Source organism: Pleurodeles waltl, chromosome 8, assembly GCF_031143425.1.
Source record: "Pleurodeles waltl isolate 20211129_DDA chromosome 8, aPleWal1.hap1.20221129, whole genome shotgun sequence".
In the NCBI taxonomy this organism is placed as follows: domain Eukaryota; kingdom Metazoa; phylum Chordata; class Amphibia; order Caudata; family Salamandridae; genus Pleurodeles; species Pleurodeles waltl.
In genome coordinates, this window is record NC_090447.1 from 517,015,941 (window position 1) to 517,036,422 (window position 20,482).

The following is a 20,482-nucleotide window of genomic DNA, read 5'->3' on the forward strand; positions in this document are numbered from 1 at the left end:
CACTAAAACAACATATATACAGTGAAATATGGAGGTAACATGCCAGGCAAGATGGTACTTTCCTACATCCACAAATCATGATCTCTCACGTTGGAGTGTTTAGCTTTGAGTGATTAACCATCATCCATGCATCTAAAGCACAGATGCATTCACCATGCTTTAACTTGTAGACGTTTCTGGGCCATGCATTAAAGTTTATGTAAGCATGAAACTGGACTCAGATCAATGATGTGTTTATCAACGTTTTTGGGGAACATTAATATGATGTTGTTGCCGTGCATTGGAATGCATTATGTGTAATAATAAATCACTAAGCATGACTAATAACTAACCCTTTGGACGATGGGGAAAAGGAAATTGTGTGATTTGGGTCAATGTAACAATGGGCAATAAAAACTCTATTTCAGAACCTGAACTTTGCACCAGATGGCAGAACTGGCCAAACCATGTGGTCCATAATGGTTGATGCTCAAACGTAGGGCTTTGACAGTGAAAAACTGCATGAGCAGAGCTGACACTTGTCCCTTGATTTCAGGATGGGAACCTTTCCAGACATAGAGGCTCCTGACGTAAAGAATTACACTTCACATGTGTTGTGTGCATGTTTGTGTGGGGGCTGCAGGGCTGTGAGTAAGGTTTCAGGCTTATTTGCTTCCACATTTTTTGTTTCAATGGCCAATCTGCTAAGTGGTGGTAAAAATATTATTTGGGACACCAAGTACCTCTTTTGTGCTTTACAAACAACAGCTACTAGTCTCATTAGAAATTACAAGGTCCATCAAATCCAACAGACCTGTCATGTTTCTCCTTGTGATTTCAACAGAATCAGACCCAGAATTACCAGTTCCCACTGTAATGTCTCATTTTTCAGGGAATTTTCTGAGTTCAACAAGTACTCCCTATTAAGCCTCTATCCCAGGGTGAAAAAGATGGCCTTATTGACTCTGGAACTGCAGATGTGAACCCTCCCCCCCCCCCCCAAATGGGACCCATTAATGAGGCCCTAAATATGAAAATGAAAAGAAGAGGATGCATCCAGAATGAGGACTGAGCATATGAATGACCTACAGTTTGAGCATTACAATGTAACTCAAGACTTAACATGTATCAGTTGGGGATAGATGGAGGATGCAGGATTTTAAGTTAATCTTTCAAACCATTGTATCAACCCTTTTTGCAGTGCATTTCAAAACCTTATTTCAGCTACAATCTGTAGGTAATTACAATATTTTAAAATGTATGAATGATTTGAAGCATCATATAATGTTGCCAAGTTTTTGAAGATTAAACGTTGTGCATAGAGGTAAATTTTCAAAAATGGCAGGTGAAAGGCAACTTACCTGAATGATCCTTGTCTATTATATTGAAAATGATTTCCAAGTCTGTCCTGTATCTGCATAGAGTTTCTACCAAGGACGGTTGTACCTATTTGACAACAGAAAAAGAAATGAGTTTAAATAACATATGCATGTAATGTATCGGTGTCTGTGCAGTTGCAGCTAGGTGCAAAGTGAATTTGGTGCATTGTGGAGTCAAATTTATACATTGTTAGTATTATCCTGTTTAACTCTAAGAATGCTACAGAGAATTTCCAAACAATAAACATGCAGGAGTATGTAGGTGGTGTGGTGTAGTGATGATACTGAGGTACAAAACTACATTTAAAAAAAAATAGCACTGGGAGTGACATCATGGGACATCATGAGAAATTACATCAGCCATATCATAAGCCTGACTTTTTTGGAATTGAGTCTATTTCTAATTCATTAAATTGATGATATATCTAAAGAGCAAAAAGGTCAATATCTCAAAGTATTACTTCAACGTTCCCCCCCAACTCCCAGAAGGTTGAAATAGTAAAGAATCGACACAAACATTTGAAAACAAATACAAAATAGATAGGATAGAAAACGATCAGAGAAAAGAAAAGGAGAACGAGCAGGAGAAAGGGGCCTTGGTAAGTTCCCCATTAGGAATAAAAAATAAAGTAGAAGGGAAACATGACATAAAATTTAAAAAATAGATATGTGCAGTGCTTAATTTGTGCTTGTTGATTCCGGTGCTGAGCACCGGCACTTATTTGTGAGGGCCGGGGGTTATTCTTATGACTCAAGCATTTGCTGCGAGCAAAAGACACATATGGGAAAGACGGAAGAAGTAAAAACGAAAAAGCGTCATAAAGGGAGAAAGTACAAAGTTGCAGGATGAGCTGAAGGGGCAGGGGTGGCCGTAAATGGATTGAAGAGGCCCGAGATGGCTTCAGGATTACGCTGCCTCAGTATTCAGTGCTGGCAGATTTAATTACAGCAGCATCGTGTTTAAGAGAAGGGCTTTGAGCACCGGCACCTCTTTATTTACAAACGAAGCACTGCATATGTGAAGCACACAAAAAGAATGAACAGAAAGTACAAGGGAAAAAAGGTTATGGTGGTAACCTCCAAAAGAACAAATGAGAAGCAAAATAGCCAAAAAAGTGACAAGTTGAATAAAAAAATTAGAAGCGTTGAAAAAAACAAAGTAAAGTCTAAGAATAAGTAGAAAATGGGAAGTACAAATTCGAAGTCACACAACTAAAAACATTTTGAAAATAAACAAGATACAACAAGAGCAGAAGATGGAGCTTCCTAATTTGATTCAACTACAGAATGGGGAGTCAAGACCTGCCCCTGCTATAATCTCTGGCACCTACTGGTGTTCTGTGGGAGGGCTGCATTGCAATTTCATGTGAGTTCCTCTGATGCTTTGCTCAGGGAAAACAAGAAGCAGAAAATAAAGGAAGGCAATGAATATTTCATCTTCTCCAGCCAACATTTCCTGTTCATCCTCCTCCAGGATGAATAATCTAGGAATGGCAACGCAGACAGCATCCACTCACTTGTCGGGGCAGGTGCAGTGGAACACAACCATCACATTCTCCGGGAGACAGGTAGTGTGATGATAAGATTCTATGAAGGATGCTTTCAGATAAACTGGGCTCCTCATAGGATATTTAAAGCAAGAAATATTTTGGGTGGACAGGGCCGGGGATCTCTCATGTGTGGGTTTAGTGAGTTGACTTATAATTAATTCGGCTGGTTGGGATGTGTAAATTAGCGAGAATGTGTGAGAAGGCAGGTGGGAGCTTGGAGCAGGGGACATGGTAGATACCTGTTTAGCAATGCTGGGTCACTCACTGTCCTCAGCACCCTCTTATTTAATGTATTTTAAACTACAGCTAGCAGTGCAATCTGCATAGCTAACCATAGTTTACAAAATAATAGTCAGAGTTCCAGGCTATGAAGTTTCACAACTTTGCAGACTCTTACTCCTAAGTTGGCATTGGTGGCAATAATTGCCTACAAACATTTTTTGTATAACGCACTTTAGAAAGATAAGTTTTTATTTATTTTAGAAGAAGAGACTCGTTTAACCAACATCACTTTGCACTCCAGGACTTCATCCTCAGACTTACAATTGGTAAATCAAACCTCGAGTTCACAGAACAGTGGTAATGCTAAAAATGCTGCCAGAGTCAAACGAGACTTGGAGGCACCAGTGCATTTACATTTACATTAATGTTCTCTGGCAACTAACAACTGTTACACTTGCAACACCTCTGTAAAGTGTTGGAGGCCCTGCAAAAGGCAGGCCTCACTAGTAAGGCAAGCAAGTGCCAAATAGGGTAGGGTTCTGTGGCATACTTGGGACACCAGGTGGGGGGTGGCCAGGTGGCACCCCTACATCCAAAAATTGAAACCATTCTGGCTTGGGAGCCCCCCAAGACCCAGACTGAGGTGAGAGCCTTTTTAGGTCTCACGGGATACTATAGGAGGTTTGTCAAGGGGTATGGCACAATTGTTGCTCTCTTGGCTAACTTGGAGTTAACTTCCAAAAAGCAGCCTAGAAATGTGATCTGGACTGAGTCTTGCCAGACAGCTTTTGATGCCCTGAAGGCTGCCATGTGCACAGCACCTGTGCTGAAGGCACCTGACTATTCCAAGGAATTTGTTGTGCAAACAGACGCCTCAGAGCATGGTATTGGAGCAGTATTCTCACAGCTTAATGAAGAGGGCCTAGATCAACCTGTATCCTTCATTAGCAGGAGGTTACTTCCCAGGGAACGTAGGTGGAGTGCAATTGAGCGTGAAGCTTTTGCTGTGGTCTGGGCACTGAGGGAGCTAAGACCCTATTTGTTTGGGACTCACTTCTGGGTTCAGACAGGCCACAGGCCCCTCAGATGGTTAACGCAGATGAGGGGTGAGAATCCCAAATTGTTGAGGTGGTCCATCTCCCTACAGGGAATGGACTTTACGGTGGAACACCGCCCTGACAGCGACCACACCAATGCTGATGGTCTGACCAGATACTTCCGCATTAGTGATGAGAACTCCCATGAGGTTGGGTAGTTGCTCCCCACTTTCAGCTGGGGGGGGGCACGTGTTAGAATTGACATCATTGGGATGGTCTCCCCTTTTTGCCTTTACTTCTCAGGTTGTTTCTGTGTGCTGGACTCTTTTTTTGCGGTTTTTGTTTGCTCTGGACACTTTACCACTGCTGACCAGTGCAAAAGTGTAAGTGTTCCCTGTATACATTATATATGTACATTGGCTTATCCATGATTGGCATATTTGATTTACTAGTAGGTCCCTAGTAAAGTGTACTAAAGGGGCCCAGGGCCTGTAAATCAAATGCAACTAGTGAGCCTACAGCACTGGTTGTCCCATCCACATTAGTAGCCCTGTAAACATGGCTCAGACCTTCCACTGCAGTGTAGTTGTGTGTACAGTTTTAAACTGACAATCAGGCCTAAACTTTCCCTTTTTATACATGTAAAGGCACCCCTAAGTTAGACCTTAGGTAGCCCCATGGGCAGGGTGCATTGTATGTTAAAAGTGGGAAAGGTTACTTATGTGTTTTACATGTCCTGACAGTGAAATACTGCCAAATGTGGTTTTCACTGTTGCAAGGCCTATCTCTCTCATAGGTTAATATGGGGGCTGCCTTTAAATATCCTTAAAGTGCAGATTCCCTTTGGGAACAGATAGACATGTTGAGTTTGGGGTCTCTGAGCTCACAATTTAAAAATAAATCGTTTGGTGAAATTGTTTTTTAGATTGTGTGTTAGAAAATGCCACTTTAAAAAAAATAGGCATTTTCTTGCTTAAACCATTCTGTGACTCTGCTTGTTTGTGGATTCCCTGTCTGGGTCAGTTTGACAGTTGGGCTGTTTGCACCTCTCCTCTAGACATTGACACAAAGAGAGCTGTGGTGTGGCCTGCATATCCTGATGGGCCATCTGGGCTAAGGGGAGGGGGAGGAGTGGTCACTTACACCTCTGAGGGCTGTGCCTGTCCTCACACAATGCAGTCTCCAACCCCCTGGTGTGGGTTTGGGCCCTGGCCAGGGCAAGGCAGGATCTTGAAAACAACAAAGGTTTCTCTTTGAAGTAGGCCTACTTCAAAGGCAGAAAGGGGTATAAGAAAAGCACCCAAAACCTCTGAAATTCCGATTACTTCTGGAACCAAGAGGAACTTCTGCCAAGGAGAAGAGCTGGAAACTGGAGGAGGAGTACTGCCCTTTCCCTGTGACTGTGCTTTGCAGGTTTGGCCTGCAGTAGCCGCTTCTGCTAGAGAGAGGACAAAGACTGATTTTTGTGTGACTTCCCACTGGTGAAGAATCTCAAGGGGCTTAAACTGAGCTTGCCTTCTGTTGTTGAAGTCTCAGGGACAACAAAGGGCTTGGGCACTTGGGCTTTCTGCTGAGAGTCCTGCCTGCCAAGTGGTGCCCTAACCTGCCTCTGGGCCCTTGAAAGGTGCAGCTGGTGGAAAGGGACGGAAATCCATGCAAAGACAGCTGTGTGGCTGCTAAACGATGTGCTAAATGACGTGCCACAAGCCTCGCGGCTAAAATCGACGCTCCACCTGCATCGCAGCTGGGAGATCGATGCAACATGGCTGGAGAAATGACGCGGAACACCCGAAGTGGCTGCTGTTAACAACGCAAGTCCGGCACAGCGTGGTTTGTTGACACCGTGTGACCGGATTTTAACGCAACAACGCTGGGCGCGCAAAATCAGCGCAAAGCCTGCCCAGACCTGAGGTGCCCGTCCGGGATAGACGCATCGCTCTCTTGTGGGAGAGGAGAAATGACGCACGGTGATCCGACCGGATGAGAAACAATGCACGGTCTCGCTTGCGAGTGAGAAATCCACACATTGCTGGGCTTTTTCGACGCACACTCGCCCGTGCTGCTTTATTTTGACACTACCCAGGTACTTTTGTGCAATATCAGTATTCTCACTGTTTTCTAAGGATTAAGACTCTTATTCATTTTAAAATTCATAACTTGACTTGTGTATGTCGGATTTTTATCGTTTTGGTCTTGTTTTGTTTAGATAAATATTTTCTATTTTTCTAAACATGTGTTGTGTCATTTTGTAGTGTTTTCACTGAGTTACTGTGTGTGGTTGTACAAATACTTTACACATTGCTTCTGAAGATAAGCCTGCCTGCTTGTGCCAAGCTACCAAGGGGGTGAGCGGGGGTTAACTGAGGGTGAGTCTCCGTTACCCTGACTAGCGTGAGGGTCCTTGCTTGGACAGGGGGTATCCTGACTGCCAAACAAAGACCCCATTTCTAACACTAATGAAAGCAAGTAAAGTAAAATAGAAATAAATGACAATGTTTTCATCTCATAATGTTTTGCTGCAATAGCCAATCCACAAAAGTAATACACTGTTATGCCAAATTGCAGCTGGTAATGTTTCATAGTATACACACCATTCATCAATTCATAAGGTAAAATCTTGTGAATGAAAAATGACCATCAATGAAACGTATACATTTTTTGAATGTACCCAAGAATCTGAATTTAAAAATAGTGGCTAATGGTCTAACTTTGAATTTGGGATTACCCATATTATCTTGTGGTATAGAGGGTACTTGGCAAATTGTGTTGTTTCTTGCACACTGATTTATCTGGAGGCCACAAATACACAGAAAATTCAATAGATAATAACAAATATGCTACTATGATGTGTTCACACGCTTCTCTCAATAAAAACAGTAAGACACCATGTTGGTCGACGTATTACCCACAAACATGAAAAGACCCCAAAATGCAACATGTAGATATCACATTTGTTCCATGTAATTTAAATTCACAGGGGCTGTGGGTATCTTAGGTATTTAGGTCCAATGCCGGCCAGCACCCAGTGAAACCTAGCAAATCTAGACATTTCTAATAACTCAACACCAAGGGAAGTCCAGGGTGGTGTAGCATACATGGATACCACTAGTTCTTACCCGGAATGTGCTGCAGATGTCATGATTTGGCTAAATCACAGCATTTCCTCATGTTTCTGTGAAGGAATGTTTTGGAATGCTTGGGAATTGACGAACATCCAACCACCCAGCATTCTCACACGTCTTCCAGTACAAACAGTCCCCCATCTTGTGTGGGTGGGCTTATCACTTGCAAAGGAATGACCCCAAAATGGAATGTGGCGACATCAAGATTTTTCCATTGCATTTTCAATCTATTTGTGGAGATGTGGGTATCTGTGGTATTTGGGCCCTTAGTTGGCAAGCATCAGGGGGAAATCCACCAACCACAGATATTTTTGAAAACTAACAAACTTTGGCTAAAATCACAGAATTTTCTCACATTTCTTTGATAGAGAGTTCTGTGCCACACAACAAAAACAGGTCAAAACCTGGAACATGCACAGTCAATATATTATGAATGTGGTTTTCACACTGCCGTAGTTTTGCTTTGTTCCAATCGTGCGCATTAACGACCCACATTTAGGGGGCAGGGTTTTTATTGGGAGAAGTGTGGGACTGCAGTGTGGTAAGACTTTGGTCATTGCCTATAAGTACCTGTGATTTGTCATAAAACTCTGGGAAAAATAATGATTTTTGACCCATATAATGACATTTTCAGGGAATTCAGGGTATACAATTTTTCTGTGATCCATGCAAGCCACAGCACCTTGGATTCCCCTAGGCCTCTAGGTTCTAAAAATGCCCAGGGCTGTTAGCTTTCCTTGGCTATCGGCACCAGGCCAAAATGTTGCAGCCGTCTGACAGGTTTGTTAGGCATATATTTTCCATTTGCAGTGCATTCTGAGTAAGAAAATGTGCTGGGAACAATGCAAGCCAAAACAACCTTGATTACTCTTTGTTTATGGTTGTCACGAATGCCCAGGATTAGTAGGGTCCCCTAGGTGCATCTGTCCATCATGAAAAGATAGGGAAATTGCAAAATTTGAAGAGTACTGTGGGTAAAGAAAATGTGGCGGATCCATGCAAGCCACACTGCCCTGGATTCTCCTGAGTCTCCAGGTTTCAGAAATGTGTTAGTTCTTTAGCATGTCCTGTGGGCCAGCTGACTTAGACCCCAGGTATTGCAGCCATTCTCCTTGGCAATGGAAAGGAATTTGGGATTGGATTTTGTTGGGTGAAGTTTTGGTATGTGGGCTGGCAGAGGGGGTGGTAACCCCCCCCATTGTGCCTCCCTCCGGGGGCAGATGTAATGTCAGGTGTCCAGAAGTGAGAAGCAATGCTAAGCGAGTCAAGCATTCCAAAGCATTCTTTTTCTCATTTTTCCCCATGATAATTAGGTAGGCTTTATACCCACTTTCAACCACCATACTGACTGTGCAACATCTAATTGCAGTGGACAATCAATGAGCATCCAAGAGCTGTTTTGCCTCTGCACCTATAATATGGTGCAGGCACACAGGAAAAAGTATTCACTCATTTGCATAAAGCCATGCCCCCCAATGCAATGAGGGAATGCCACCTCATGATCACACCAGCATAAGATGGAAGCTTGAACAAGCATTGATAAATCTGTTTCTCTTTGCACTTGCATCAACATTTTCCTTTGTTTTGCAACATTTTACATAGATTTCACTAGTTAAACTTCCTCTACGCACACTGTAGAAAAGACTGTAAGGTTGCTTAGTGAATTTTTAGCTGACTAGTGCATAAAAGAAATGAAATATCACTTATATAGCTTGTAGCTACCATGACTGATGCGTCCCAGTGCTCGAGCTTGCAAGGTGGAAAACAATTCTCTGAAGAGATTAGTTTTTAGTGAAGTTTTGAAGGTTTTTATTTTCAAATCTGACTCTTTAAGAGATTTGTTTTGCTGTTGAATAGAGATAGAAGCGCCCAGTCCTCTCCTTATGTAACTGATGTGAGGAGTTGGGAGTTCTGTTAGGCACATAGAGTTTAAATCTCCTCTGTAGGTAGAGAGGCCCAGAAAGGTGAAGAGCCCTATAGGTGATAGTAAGGGCTTTGAACATTATCCTCTCTTTGATGGAAAGCCAATGAAAGGTTTTCAATTTCTGCATAGAGGATTGTCTTTTTGAACATCTCAAAATGAGGAGCGCCACAGCATTTTGAACTAGCTGTAGGTTGTTAAGGAGTCCTCTAGGCAGTCCAAGGTACAATGAGTTAGCATAATCTAGCTTAGCTGTAATCATTGTGTGGACTACCATCTTGCAAGATTGATCAGGCAAGAGTGCAAGCATTTTCTTTAAAGATTTTGAGAGGAATAAAACAGATGGCTGTGGTCTTCTTCATTTGAGGCTTGAATGATAGCTTATTATCAAAAATGACACCAAAGTTCCTGACTGTTTCTTTCAGCTTTGGAGGAGGACCCTAATAAGCTGGCCACAAAGATGTCATCTGGCTACAAAGATGTCAAGCAGTTTCCACCAGCTCGCTATCCATGTGTTGGAAGGAAAGCATCATCTGAGTATCATCATCATGAGGTACTAAATTAAAACCCCTTCTTCCATGATTTGGGAAAGATGCCCAATTTTAATGATTGATTGTGGATCCTGTTAAAGTGTTGGCAGAGTCTGCCAGAAGTTAATCTGAGAATGCAAGGCGAGCATGGATCCAGGGGAGACCCCCATCCCACTAAAGCTAGAGCCTTTTCTTTATCCTCCATAGGGATAGTCTTGAATTCTGATAAGATAGGTCTGTCTACGTGCAAAGGCGTTTCTGAATTAGCTTAGGACTGGTTGACAAGCTAATGTGACAGGAGATGTTATTATCTGAATCCAGATTAGAATTGGTAGTAGTAATCTTCTCCTGAAAAAATTGGAGAGATTATCTCATAACATCTGAGATGCCTCTATGTTCTGACTGATGCAGGTTGGATGGTAGTAAAGTATGATATTTGCACATAGAATTTGTAATAGGAGTATGATTTCCTGATGCTCTTAACACAAATAAGTCCACCTTCACAAATAGTCTTCTATTTGCAATAGTGAAAATCAAAGCACTGCTCCAAGAACTTTCATTATTCCACTGGGTGCAACCTGATAATTTTCTACTTCAGTCTTTCCCCTGTATTTTCCTTCCTCTCTTCTTTGTTGTACAAGGTCGGACTGGCCGTACTGGGCACCAGGAGTTTCTCCAGGAGGCTGGGGACTTTTGTTACTCGGGGGTCGGTTTTGTAGCAGTGCAGCAGTTGTAAAAAGCACTGTAGAGTTATACAACACTTTTCAAGCAACAAAAAAAGTGCCAAAATAACTCTGGTGATTAATATACCTGCTGGAGCGAGATCTGAGTTTGTCTGGAGGCAGTTTTGACTCATCTAAGGTAGAGCAGGGGGTTAATATGCCTGCTGCAAAGAACATGCACTACGCAGATCACAGAAATGTATTTTTTGTGCAATGATTAGTGGGATACTGCTTTTGTCACAGAGATCTTTTTGTTGCTCTCTAGTTCATAAATTACAATCATAATCTAGGACAGTGAGCTATGAACTGCCATCAAACAGCTGCATGCAAACTGCCTGGTACAGGTTAGAAAGTTATTTATTTTCCCAGTCTTTGATTATCTTAATTATGCTGAAAAGGGTTTGTTTGGATAAAAATACATTGTTATCAGTAAAGTCAACCCTAACCACTGTGTTACGTTGTGAACCCTTAGTTTATGCTTCCCTAGACCAAGCACTCTTAAAAATGCCTACCAGTGTGGATGACATGTAAATCTTTCCTCTCAGTCAACACTTCTATGCACTTATTTACACACATGATTCATTGTCTCTGTATGTATTGGTGATGTAAAGTGCTCCACCACCCTACGCTGGTAGGAGAGACACTGTCAATGAAATATGTGTGAGAGAGGGACTATGGAGAGATGAGAGGCACTGTTAAAGGGTGATATTGAGAGAATAATTGAAGAGCCCCAATAAAGATTGCTGTATCCTGGCGCACTGTAAGGTCATCGTTTACTGTGCTTTAAAAACGTTTGAATATATAATGACAGGTGTTGTGGAATGCACCGTTTTTGTAATTTGTTGCCTAAATGTCTTGGTGGGGAGAATGCCCCCCAGCCCATTATAGTGCCTCTTCCTGTGTGCCGGGGGCCTGTGGCCTGGGAGCCATCCGCAGAGATCGGACAGTTTTTACAGATAAGCACGGACAAAAAAGAAGGTGTTTCCTGTCTACATTTATTCTTAAATGCAGGAAATTGGACTTCTTTTGAGTGACTCTTCCAGCTGTCTTTCATGAATTCCAGGTTAACAGCAGAACAAAGAGACACTATGGGAAGATAAGAGACAGGATGAGATTTCCTCAAATAACAGAATATGTCAACATTTATCTGAAGTATAATGCTAATAATTACCCGTTTGTGTATTGTTTTGTTATAGTTGACTGCTGGGCAGGATGCGCTTGATATTTGGGGAATTCTTTTTGGCCATGACATCGACTGGGGTGGGACTTCATCCCCCAGCCTGCATTGCTCTCAGAACCGAGCCCCCTATTCCTGCTGACATGCTATAAAAGGGCCACTTGCTCTCTGCAGCGCGGGACGCGCCTGATATTTGGGGAATCTTTTTTGGCCACTACATCAGCTGCAGTGGGACTTCATCCTCCAGCCTGCACTACTCTCAGGACCGAGCCCCCTGTGCCTGCTGATGCACTATTATAGCACCAATTGCTCTCTGCATCTTGGGACATGCTTGATATTTGGGGAATCCTTTTTGGCCACAACATCGTGGGTTGGGACTTCATTCCCCAGCCTCCACTGCTCTCAGGACCGAGCCCCCTGTGCCTGCTGACATGCTATTAAAGCGACACTTGCTCTCCGCAGCACGGGATGCGCCTGTCCTCGCCCATCATCGCCCAGAATGGGCCAGGCTGGGCGTTTCCTTCATCTGTCCAGAAGTAAGTTTTGACTTAGAAGTCGGTTTTACAGAACCTAGGCCATGCTATCATCAATCTTTATTGCTGGTTACCCTTTTAGAATCATATCAAGGCCATGGAAAAGCACAAATCTGTGTACGCTCCTACACATATGTGTGAATCTAAAAAACGTAAGAAACGTTCAAATAACAAAACTAGCTCTTTGGGTAATAGGGAGAATAATATTCTAAAGGATATAGATACTTTGATTGAGGGACTGGAGGCCATTCTGAGAAGCAATGTAATTATACCCTCTGTTAACTGTGGCAGCCAAGCCAACAAAATCTCTGATATTTTCAAGAAAAGGCCGCAGCCATTTAAAACCCCAAGAGAGTCTACTCAGGAGGAAGCGATTCAGCACACAAGCTCAGGTCCATCCCCTGTGATGACCATCACTAAGCGCACTGGCTCGGCTGCCCCGCAGTGTGGTTATGGTGGTCCTGCTGTGGAAGAGGAGGCCCCCTGCCCTCAGTCCTGAGGTTCTTGTGGTCCTGAATATTCTGTGCTCCCACCGGTATGGGCCTTTGGTGGAGAACCGGGGGCCCTGCGATACTGCCATCTCTGCATGCACTGGGGTTCCTGCTGGAGTCAACACCTTGGCCAATATATCCTTGGGCCAGGGTGTGTGAGGTTAGGAGGCACTATTTTTATGGTTGAGGTACCAAAGTTGCCACCAGGGTCTATAGAAACCCAGGATTCCCTGATAAATAAGGTTATCTACTGGCTGAGAGTTCAGCGTAACTCTTTCTGTTGTTAGAGTGGATATCTTAGAGGTAGAAAGACATAGCCAGCAAGGGTCACACCATGATTTTACCTCCATTCTTCTTATCAATAAGCTGCTAGTGACCAATCTTATTGATTTTGAATTGCATACCTGCCACCTCAGGAATTCCAGAGGGGTAGGCATCAGGTTAAAACTATCTCCGCCCGATATCAGCACATCTACAATCTGCAGAGGGGCAGAAGGTGGGAAGTGTGATCTCAGTCACATACTTACTCCTGCCCTGGTAGTAAACAACTTCCCTCATCCGACAGTTGTTTATTGACTATCCACTGAATCCCATGCAACAATTCTGCCAGTGGCCTCTGTGGGCAGGGCTGGGGGGTTGGTGTCTGCCAACTGTAGAAAAGGGGATAAGGACCAGCGAGTTGGGTTTAGTACCTTGGAAGATAGTGCCAAGTCATCCATCATGTCCTGGAATCTGGCTGGGTTGAGTAGCAAACTAGTGGATACTGAGTGGGCTACTATGTTAATAAGCAACATATATGTATATTCCAGGAGACTTGGGCCTTGGGCCCAGTCTTCCTGGATGGCTTTTTATCCTATTACATTGAGACCCAGCTCACGGCTGGGGGCAGCAGTTGGGCAAAGGGGGGCCTCTTGATATTGATAAATAAGAATCTGCAGTGCAACCACTCAGCCTTTAAAATTGATTCCTCTGAGATACTAGGCCTATAGTTCGAATTGAATTGAGGCTTCAAGCTTGTAATAATGAATGTATATGCTAGGTCAGTATCACAAGAGTCTCAGACCTTGGCCCAGATAACTGAATTTATTAACTCACTGCACTATTCTTCAAACTTAGTGGTTGCAGGTGATGTCAACTGTTCATTTGAACCCTATTTTACTAGCTCTGATTTGACAGCTGATGAGGATGAATATTGGGATATTCCACAACTGATTGGTAAACGCCTGCATATTCTCTCTCGTGCTGCTCTTCAGCTAACATCGCTGTGTCTTAAGCGAGGGCTTAGGGCTTGTAATAATTGCACACGCTCTGATCTAAGTAATGCTTCTACTTTCAGAGTGGCCAGTTTACTAGTGCAATTGACTACTTTTTAGTGGATGTTAGGCTGTGGCCGATGCTGGAAGATATGAGAGTTGATTTTTGCCACAATGGCGATCATATTTCTCTACTTCTTACTTTACATAGTAATGCATTTAGGAGATCTCAGAATACCCATTTTAACTTGGTTCCTGAGCCATCAGTGGCAAATGACCACAAGCGTGTCAGTTGGCCAAAAGTGATGTCAAATACCTATTTGCATAAGGAGATTTATAACTTGTTTATTGATGCTTTATTAAATTATGAAGAGTTTGAGGTTGGAGACATCCCAATCCTCAGTATCCATGAGATGTTGGTGCCTAAACTACAAGACATTTTTTATGGTAAGATTACCACTAAGAGAATTGCCTCTACACATAAAAAAATGAGTGGTTTAACAATGATTGCTCAAAGGCTAAATCAGCGTTAAAGTTAGCTATTGTGTCTCGCTCACAGGGGATGATTAGGATGGCCAGAACTGCCTGTAATATGGCCATAGCACAGGCAATGAAAAAATGGGAAAAACCGTCAGGCAGAACTTGCTAGATGCAACTAAACAAAACAATAACGTGATTTTCTGGAAGTTACTATCTTACAGTTACAACAAGGGTAGGAGCTCTAATCGTACTCATATCCAACTGGAGAGTTGGGTGGATCATTTTTTCAATCTTTATGCTCCACCATGCGAAACACCCAGTCATGATTCTTCCTCCCTGAAGATGCTTGAAATGAACTCCCTGTCAGGAGGACCTGGGGTGGGTATTAGTAGTCCTGATGACTGCATTGTTTTTACCCCAGGGGAAACCACTGCTGCAAATTCCTCCCTAAAACCATCTAAAGCCCCTGGCCCAGATAAAATACTGGGGAACCTATACAAATCTGAGTGATAATCTGGTCCAGTCATATTAATATGATGTCTAACGCAATAGCAGCCGGGGGCCCAATGCCTAATGCCTAGAAGTGGGCCAAGATAATACCCATTTACAAGAAGGGTGAAGTGAGCTCTCCTGCTAATTACAGACCCATCAGCCTTATCGATAACCTCCAAATAATCTTTGAAAAACAGGTATTAGATAAATTGTTAAAATGGGCTGAAGCTAAACATGAGCTGGCTCCCCTCCAGGTGGGCTTCCAACCAAAAACAAGTACTGTGGATCAAGATTTTCTGTTGGCACTTTTATATTGAAAATATGTGTTTCTTGCCAAACAAAAATTGTATGTTGTTTTTGTGGACTTTCGGATTTGGTTCCTAGAGGGAAATTGTGGGAGACTTTACATAAAGCAAGTACTCCCAGAAACATAATTAATCTTTTAGATCAGCCTTCATGAGGGCACCTATGCTCAGGTGAGATAGGGCAATCATATCCCCATTCCGCAGGGGGTTTGTGAAGGTTGCGTTCTGGCACCAGCATTATTCAATTATACATAAATCAATCAATCAATCAATCAATGCATTTATAGAGCGCACTACTCACCCGTGAGGGTCTCAAGGCGCTGAGAGGGGGGTAGGGTTACTGCTGCTCGAAGAGGCAGGTCTTGAGGCGCTTCCTGAAGGTGAGGAGGTCCTGGGTAGTTCTTAGGTGTGCAGGGAGGGAGTTCCATGCTTTGGCTGCCAGGTAGGTGAATGATCTTCCTCCGGCAGTGGTTCTGCGGATGCGTGGTACGGTGGTGAGGGCGAGGCTAGCGGAGCTGACGGGTGGGTGTGTAGAACAAGAGGCGTCTGTTGAGATATTTGGGGCCCATGTTGTGGAGTGCTTTGTGTGCGTGGGTGAGAAGCCTGAAGGTGATCCTCTTGTTGACGGGTAGCCAGTGTAGGTGTTTCAGGTGGGTGGATATGTCACTGTGGCAAGGGATGTCGAGGATGAGGCGTGCAGAGGCGTTCTGTATGCGTTGTAGACGTTTCTGAAGCTTTGCGGTGGTACCTGCGTAGAGGGTGTTTCCGTAGTCCAGACGGCTTGTGACGAGGGCATGGGTAACTGTCTTTCTGGTTTCGGTGGGGATCCATCAGAAGATTTTTCGGAGCATGCGTAGGGTGTTGAAGCAAGATGAGGAGACGCCGTTGACTTGCTTGGTCATTGTGAGGAGGGGGTCCAGGATGAATCCGAGGTTGCGTGCGTGGTTCGAGGGGGTTGGTGCAGTGCCCAGAGCTGTGGGCCACCAGGAGTCGTCCCAGGCAGACGGTGATTGTCCGAGGATGAGGACCTCCGTTTTGTCTGAGTTCAGTTTTAGGCGGCTGAGCTTCATCCATTCTGCGACGTCTTGCATTCCTTCCTGTAGGTTGGTTTTGGCGGTTGTTGGGTCTTTGGTGAGTGAGAGTATCAGCTGTGTGTCGTAGGCGTAGGAGATGATGTTGATGTTATTTTTGCGTGCGATGGCGGCGAGCGGGTTCATGTAGATATTGAAGAGGGTTGGGCTGAGCGAGGAACCTTGGGGTACGCCGCAGATGATCTCGGTGGGTTCTGAGCGGAAGGGAGGAAGGTGGACTCTCTGTGTTCTGTTGGAGAGGAACGAGATGATCCAGTCAAGGGCCTGTCCAAGGATACCAGTGGTGCGGAGGCGGGATGTTAGGGTGCGATGGCACACGCTGTCGAAGGCAGCCGAGAGGTCCAGGAGGATGAGGGCAGATGTTTCTCCGTTGTCCATCAGGGTTCTGATGTTGTGGGTGACTGCGATGAGGGCGGTTTCTGTGCTGTGGTTGGCCCGAAATCCAGATTGGGAAGGGTCGAGCGAGTTGTTAGCTTCCAGAAAAGCGGTGAGCTGCTTGTTGACGGTCTTCTCAATGACCTTGGCCGGGAAGGGGAGGAGGGAGATGGGGCGGAAGTTCTTCAGGTCGTTGGGGTCAGCCGTGGGTTTTTTCAGGAGGGCGTTGACTTCCGCGTGTTTCCAGCTCTCGGGGAAGATGGCTGAAGAGAACGATATGTTGATGATGTTCTGGAGATGGGGGGGCGATGACGGAGGCGGCTTTGTTGAAGATGTGATGGGGACAAGGGTCCGAGGGGGAGCCAGAGTGGATGGTGTTCATGATGCTTCTGGTCTCTTCTGAGCTGATGGGGGTCCAGGCGTTGAGAGTAGTGGTGGTGGCAGTAGGTTCGGTGGTGGGGTGCGGGGTCTGGGGTCCAAAGCTGTCGTGTAGGTCTACGATCATACGGTGGAAGAATGTAGCGAGGGAGTTGCAGAGTTCTTGTGATGGTGTGATGACGTTGGAGCTGGCGTTGGGGTTGGAGAGCTCTTTGACGATGTTGAAGAGTTCTTTGCTGTTGTGGGTGTTGTTGTCTAGTCGCTCTTTGAATGATGTTCTTTTGGTGGAGCTGATCAGTAGGTGGTGTTTACGGATGGCGACCTTGAGGGCTGTCATGTTTTCTGTGGTGCGTTCCCTGCGTCAGGTTTTTTCGAGGGTGCGGCAGGATCTCTTGAATTCTTTGAGGGTGTCCGTGAACCACAGGGGTTTCCTGATGCTGGAACCGCATGGGTGTTTTTTGAGTGGTGCGAGGTTTTCGCCGCAGTTGGTGATCCACTGTGTGAGGTTGTCGGCTGCGTTGTTGGCGTCGGTGACGGTGGCCGGCGGGTTTTGGTTCAGTGTAGAGAGGAGCTGCTCTGTGGAGATTTTGCTCCAGCGTCTGCAGGAGATTTGTTATGTGCGGAGGTGGTGAGTCTCTCGCTTGAAGGTGAAGTGGATGTATCTGTGGTCGGTCCAGTGTAGTTCGGAGGAGTGGCTCAAGGAGATGTGGTTGCTGGCGGAGAAGATGGGGTCGAGCATGTGACCGGCTGTGTGGGTGGGGGTGTTCACCAGTTGCTTGAGTCTGAGGTTGGCAAGGTTGTCGAGCAGGGTGGTGGTGTTGTTGTCATTGTTTTTCTCCAGGTGGAAGTTCAGGTCCCCGAGGAGGATGTAGTCAGGTGAGGCTAGGGCGTGAGGGCTGATGAAGTCTGTGATGGTCTCGCTAAATTGGGTGCGTGGGCCCGGGGGTCTGTAGACGAGTGTTCCTCTGAGGGTAGTGTTGGGGTCGGTGTGGATCTGGAAATGTATGTGTTCGGCGGCGAGGGGGGTGTCTTTGGTGGTGGTCGTGATGTTGAGGGTGTTCCTGTAGATGATGGCGATTCCTCCTCTTGTTTGGTTGACGCGGTCCTTTCGGGTGATCCTGTAGCCGTCGGGGATGGCTATGGCGATGTCTGGAGCCGAAGAGGCGTTCATCCAGATTTCTGTGATGAAGGCTACGTCTGGTGCTGTTGTGACCAGGAGGTCCCAGAGTTCGATGGCATGCTTTTGGATGGAGCGTGTGTTGAGGAGGATGCACTTGAGGTAGTTGTTGTTGCGAGGGCCGTGGGGGGTCTGGAGGTGTGGTGGAATGTGTATTTGCAGGCTCGGCAGGTGAAGGGTCCATGGGTGCGTTTGGGGTTGGCTTGGTAGCAGGAGGCTGTTCTACCGGTGTTGAGTGCGTAGAGGGAGTTGGCGTCGTATCTGAGTCAGGCGCTTTGAGTGCGGTGGGGGCTGGGGCCGCCATAAGAAGGGAGGGGGGGAGGAGGGATCAGCTGGGAAGCGGGAGGGAGAGCGAATGAGAGCAGGGGGGCGGGGCCGCAAGGGTGGCAGTGGCGGGAAACACAGGAAGCGCTAGGAAAGCGGGAAAAAAGCAGACGAAGAGCCAGAAAAAGGCAAAGAGACAAGTGTAAACGAAGACAGAAATTCAGAGAAACGATACCAAACAGAAGACAAGTACAAACAGGGAGACAGAGGAGAGAGCCAAGTGTAGACAAAGACAGACAGAGTAACGATACCAAACAGAAGCCAAGTGCAACAAGGAGACAAAGGAGAGAGCCAAGTGTAGACAAAGACAGACAGAGTAACGATACCAAACAGAAGACAAGTGCAACAGGGAGACAAGGAAGGACCGACAAAGGAGGAAAGGAAAGGTAAGAGGGCAGAAGCTAGAAGCTACCTGGCAGGGGCCTGGGCAGGCGGAGCTGCAGCGGTGGGGAAGCGACCTACCCTCGGGTAGGTCGCAGGTGATTCAAACTGTGTCTTATTGCCAGAATGATGCTACCTCTTTAAACGCCCCAAAAATTCCCATACTACTTTTTGCAGACGACTCCCTCCTTATTTCCAAGACTCCGATGGGGCTAAGGCTCTCATCAACAGGTTTACAGCATTTTGTGCAGACCGCAGGCTGGAACTGAATGTCAGCAAAACCAAACTGATGGTGTTCAGTCTGGGGCCAGTTACGAGATGTGCAATCTCTGTAGATAGTGTTCCTTTGGATAAAGGCAGCTCAATAGATTATCTAGGTGTAAGGACCTCTAACAATTTTAACTGGGATGACCAGATTAGCAAAAGATTGTCTTTATTGCAACAGAGGGCAGGTGCCATCTTGCGCTTGTATAAAAGTACTGACAAAAGAACTGCTTCTTCAGCCTTTAAGATTTACCTGGCAAAAGTACAAAATGCAGCTGCCTATGGTGCAGAGGTGTGGGTTTTTTGCAAAACTCACAAGTTGTCTGTCAGGGAAAAATGCTTTTCTAGAGCATTACTTGCATGCCCAGGTAGTACCCCTCTGGTTCCTATTTTTTGGATCTTGGCTTCAATCGAATATCAGATATGCTAGCTTTGAGACCTATACTTTTCTGGGTAAGGTTTTGGTTTACTCCACAGCTCAGTATTTATAGGGATTCAATCCTTGATCTATCAAAATGACCTAATGTAGCCTCCATCCCATGGTTCAAGCATGTGTGAAACTGGTTTTGTATCCTGGGTCTCTGAAGTTATTGGGAAAATCCACAGGGCCTAAGGAAAGCCCAGAAGCAATCCCTGAAATTAGCTTATTGGACCTATGTTAGCAATAATTATCCCCTTTGCACAACCCACGGGCGGCTGACCAACCAATTTCTTGACTCTAAGTAGAACCCCAGGTATGAGTCTTTTTTTAGATATCATTCCTGAACCCTTAGCCAAGAGCTTGTATGTTCGCTTTCGCTATGGGTGTCTGCTGCTAATGTCTTCTAAAAGTAGTTGGAGGGTGTCATATGTATCAAACTTACGCCCAGCTTGTGGTGTTGCCTCTCAGTTGGTTGAACATTTTTTGTTTTTTTGTACAGCTTATGCTACCTCCCGGTGCAAGTGGATGCATCCAGTTCGCCGAAGCCTGGCATCAGACAATAAGTTATCGTTCTCAGGATTTTAAAAAGTGATACTTCACCTATCCTGGTTCATGAAGTTAGCAAGTTCCTTGTGGCTGAATGGTACACACGTACCGTTTTTTTAAAAGTCTGCTAATATATATTTCTCTTTTATCTTGTATAGAAGGCTGTATTTTTTTTCTCTATGGACTTCATGTTTGATTACTGGTGCTAATTATGTATGTTCAGTGGCTTGGGTCTTGGGGATTGATTGTTTTATCGCTGCTAACATTTTATGATGATTTTACCTGTTCTATTTATTCTTGTAATTTATATGGAGAATTTCGGGTGTATGCTT

The 20,482-nt window shown here is 45.0% G+C and overlaps 1 protein-coding gene across 2 annotated transcripts in view; it reads right to left on the bottom strand.

Moving 5' to 3' along the window:
- PPEF1 (protein phosphatase with EF-hand domain 1) overlaps nucleotides 1-20,482 on the bottom strand; it is a 471,481-nt gene that overhangs the window by 20,115 nt on the left and 430,884 nt on the right. For both annotated transcript variants that reach the window (XM_069204506.1, XM_069204505.1), the window contains exon 16: nucleotides 1,341-1,425. In XM_069204506.1, the coding sequence (XP_069060607.1) occupies nucleotides 1,341-1,425 (85 nt within the window). The remainder of the gene's footprint in view (nucleotides 1-1,340; nucleotides 1,426-20,482) is intronic.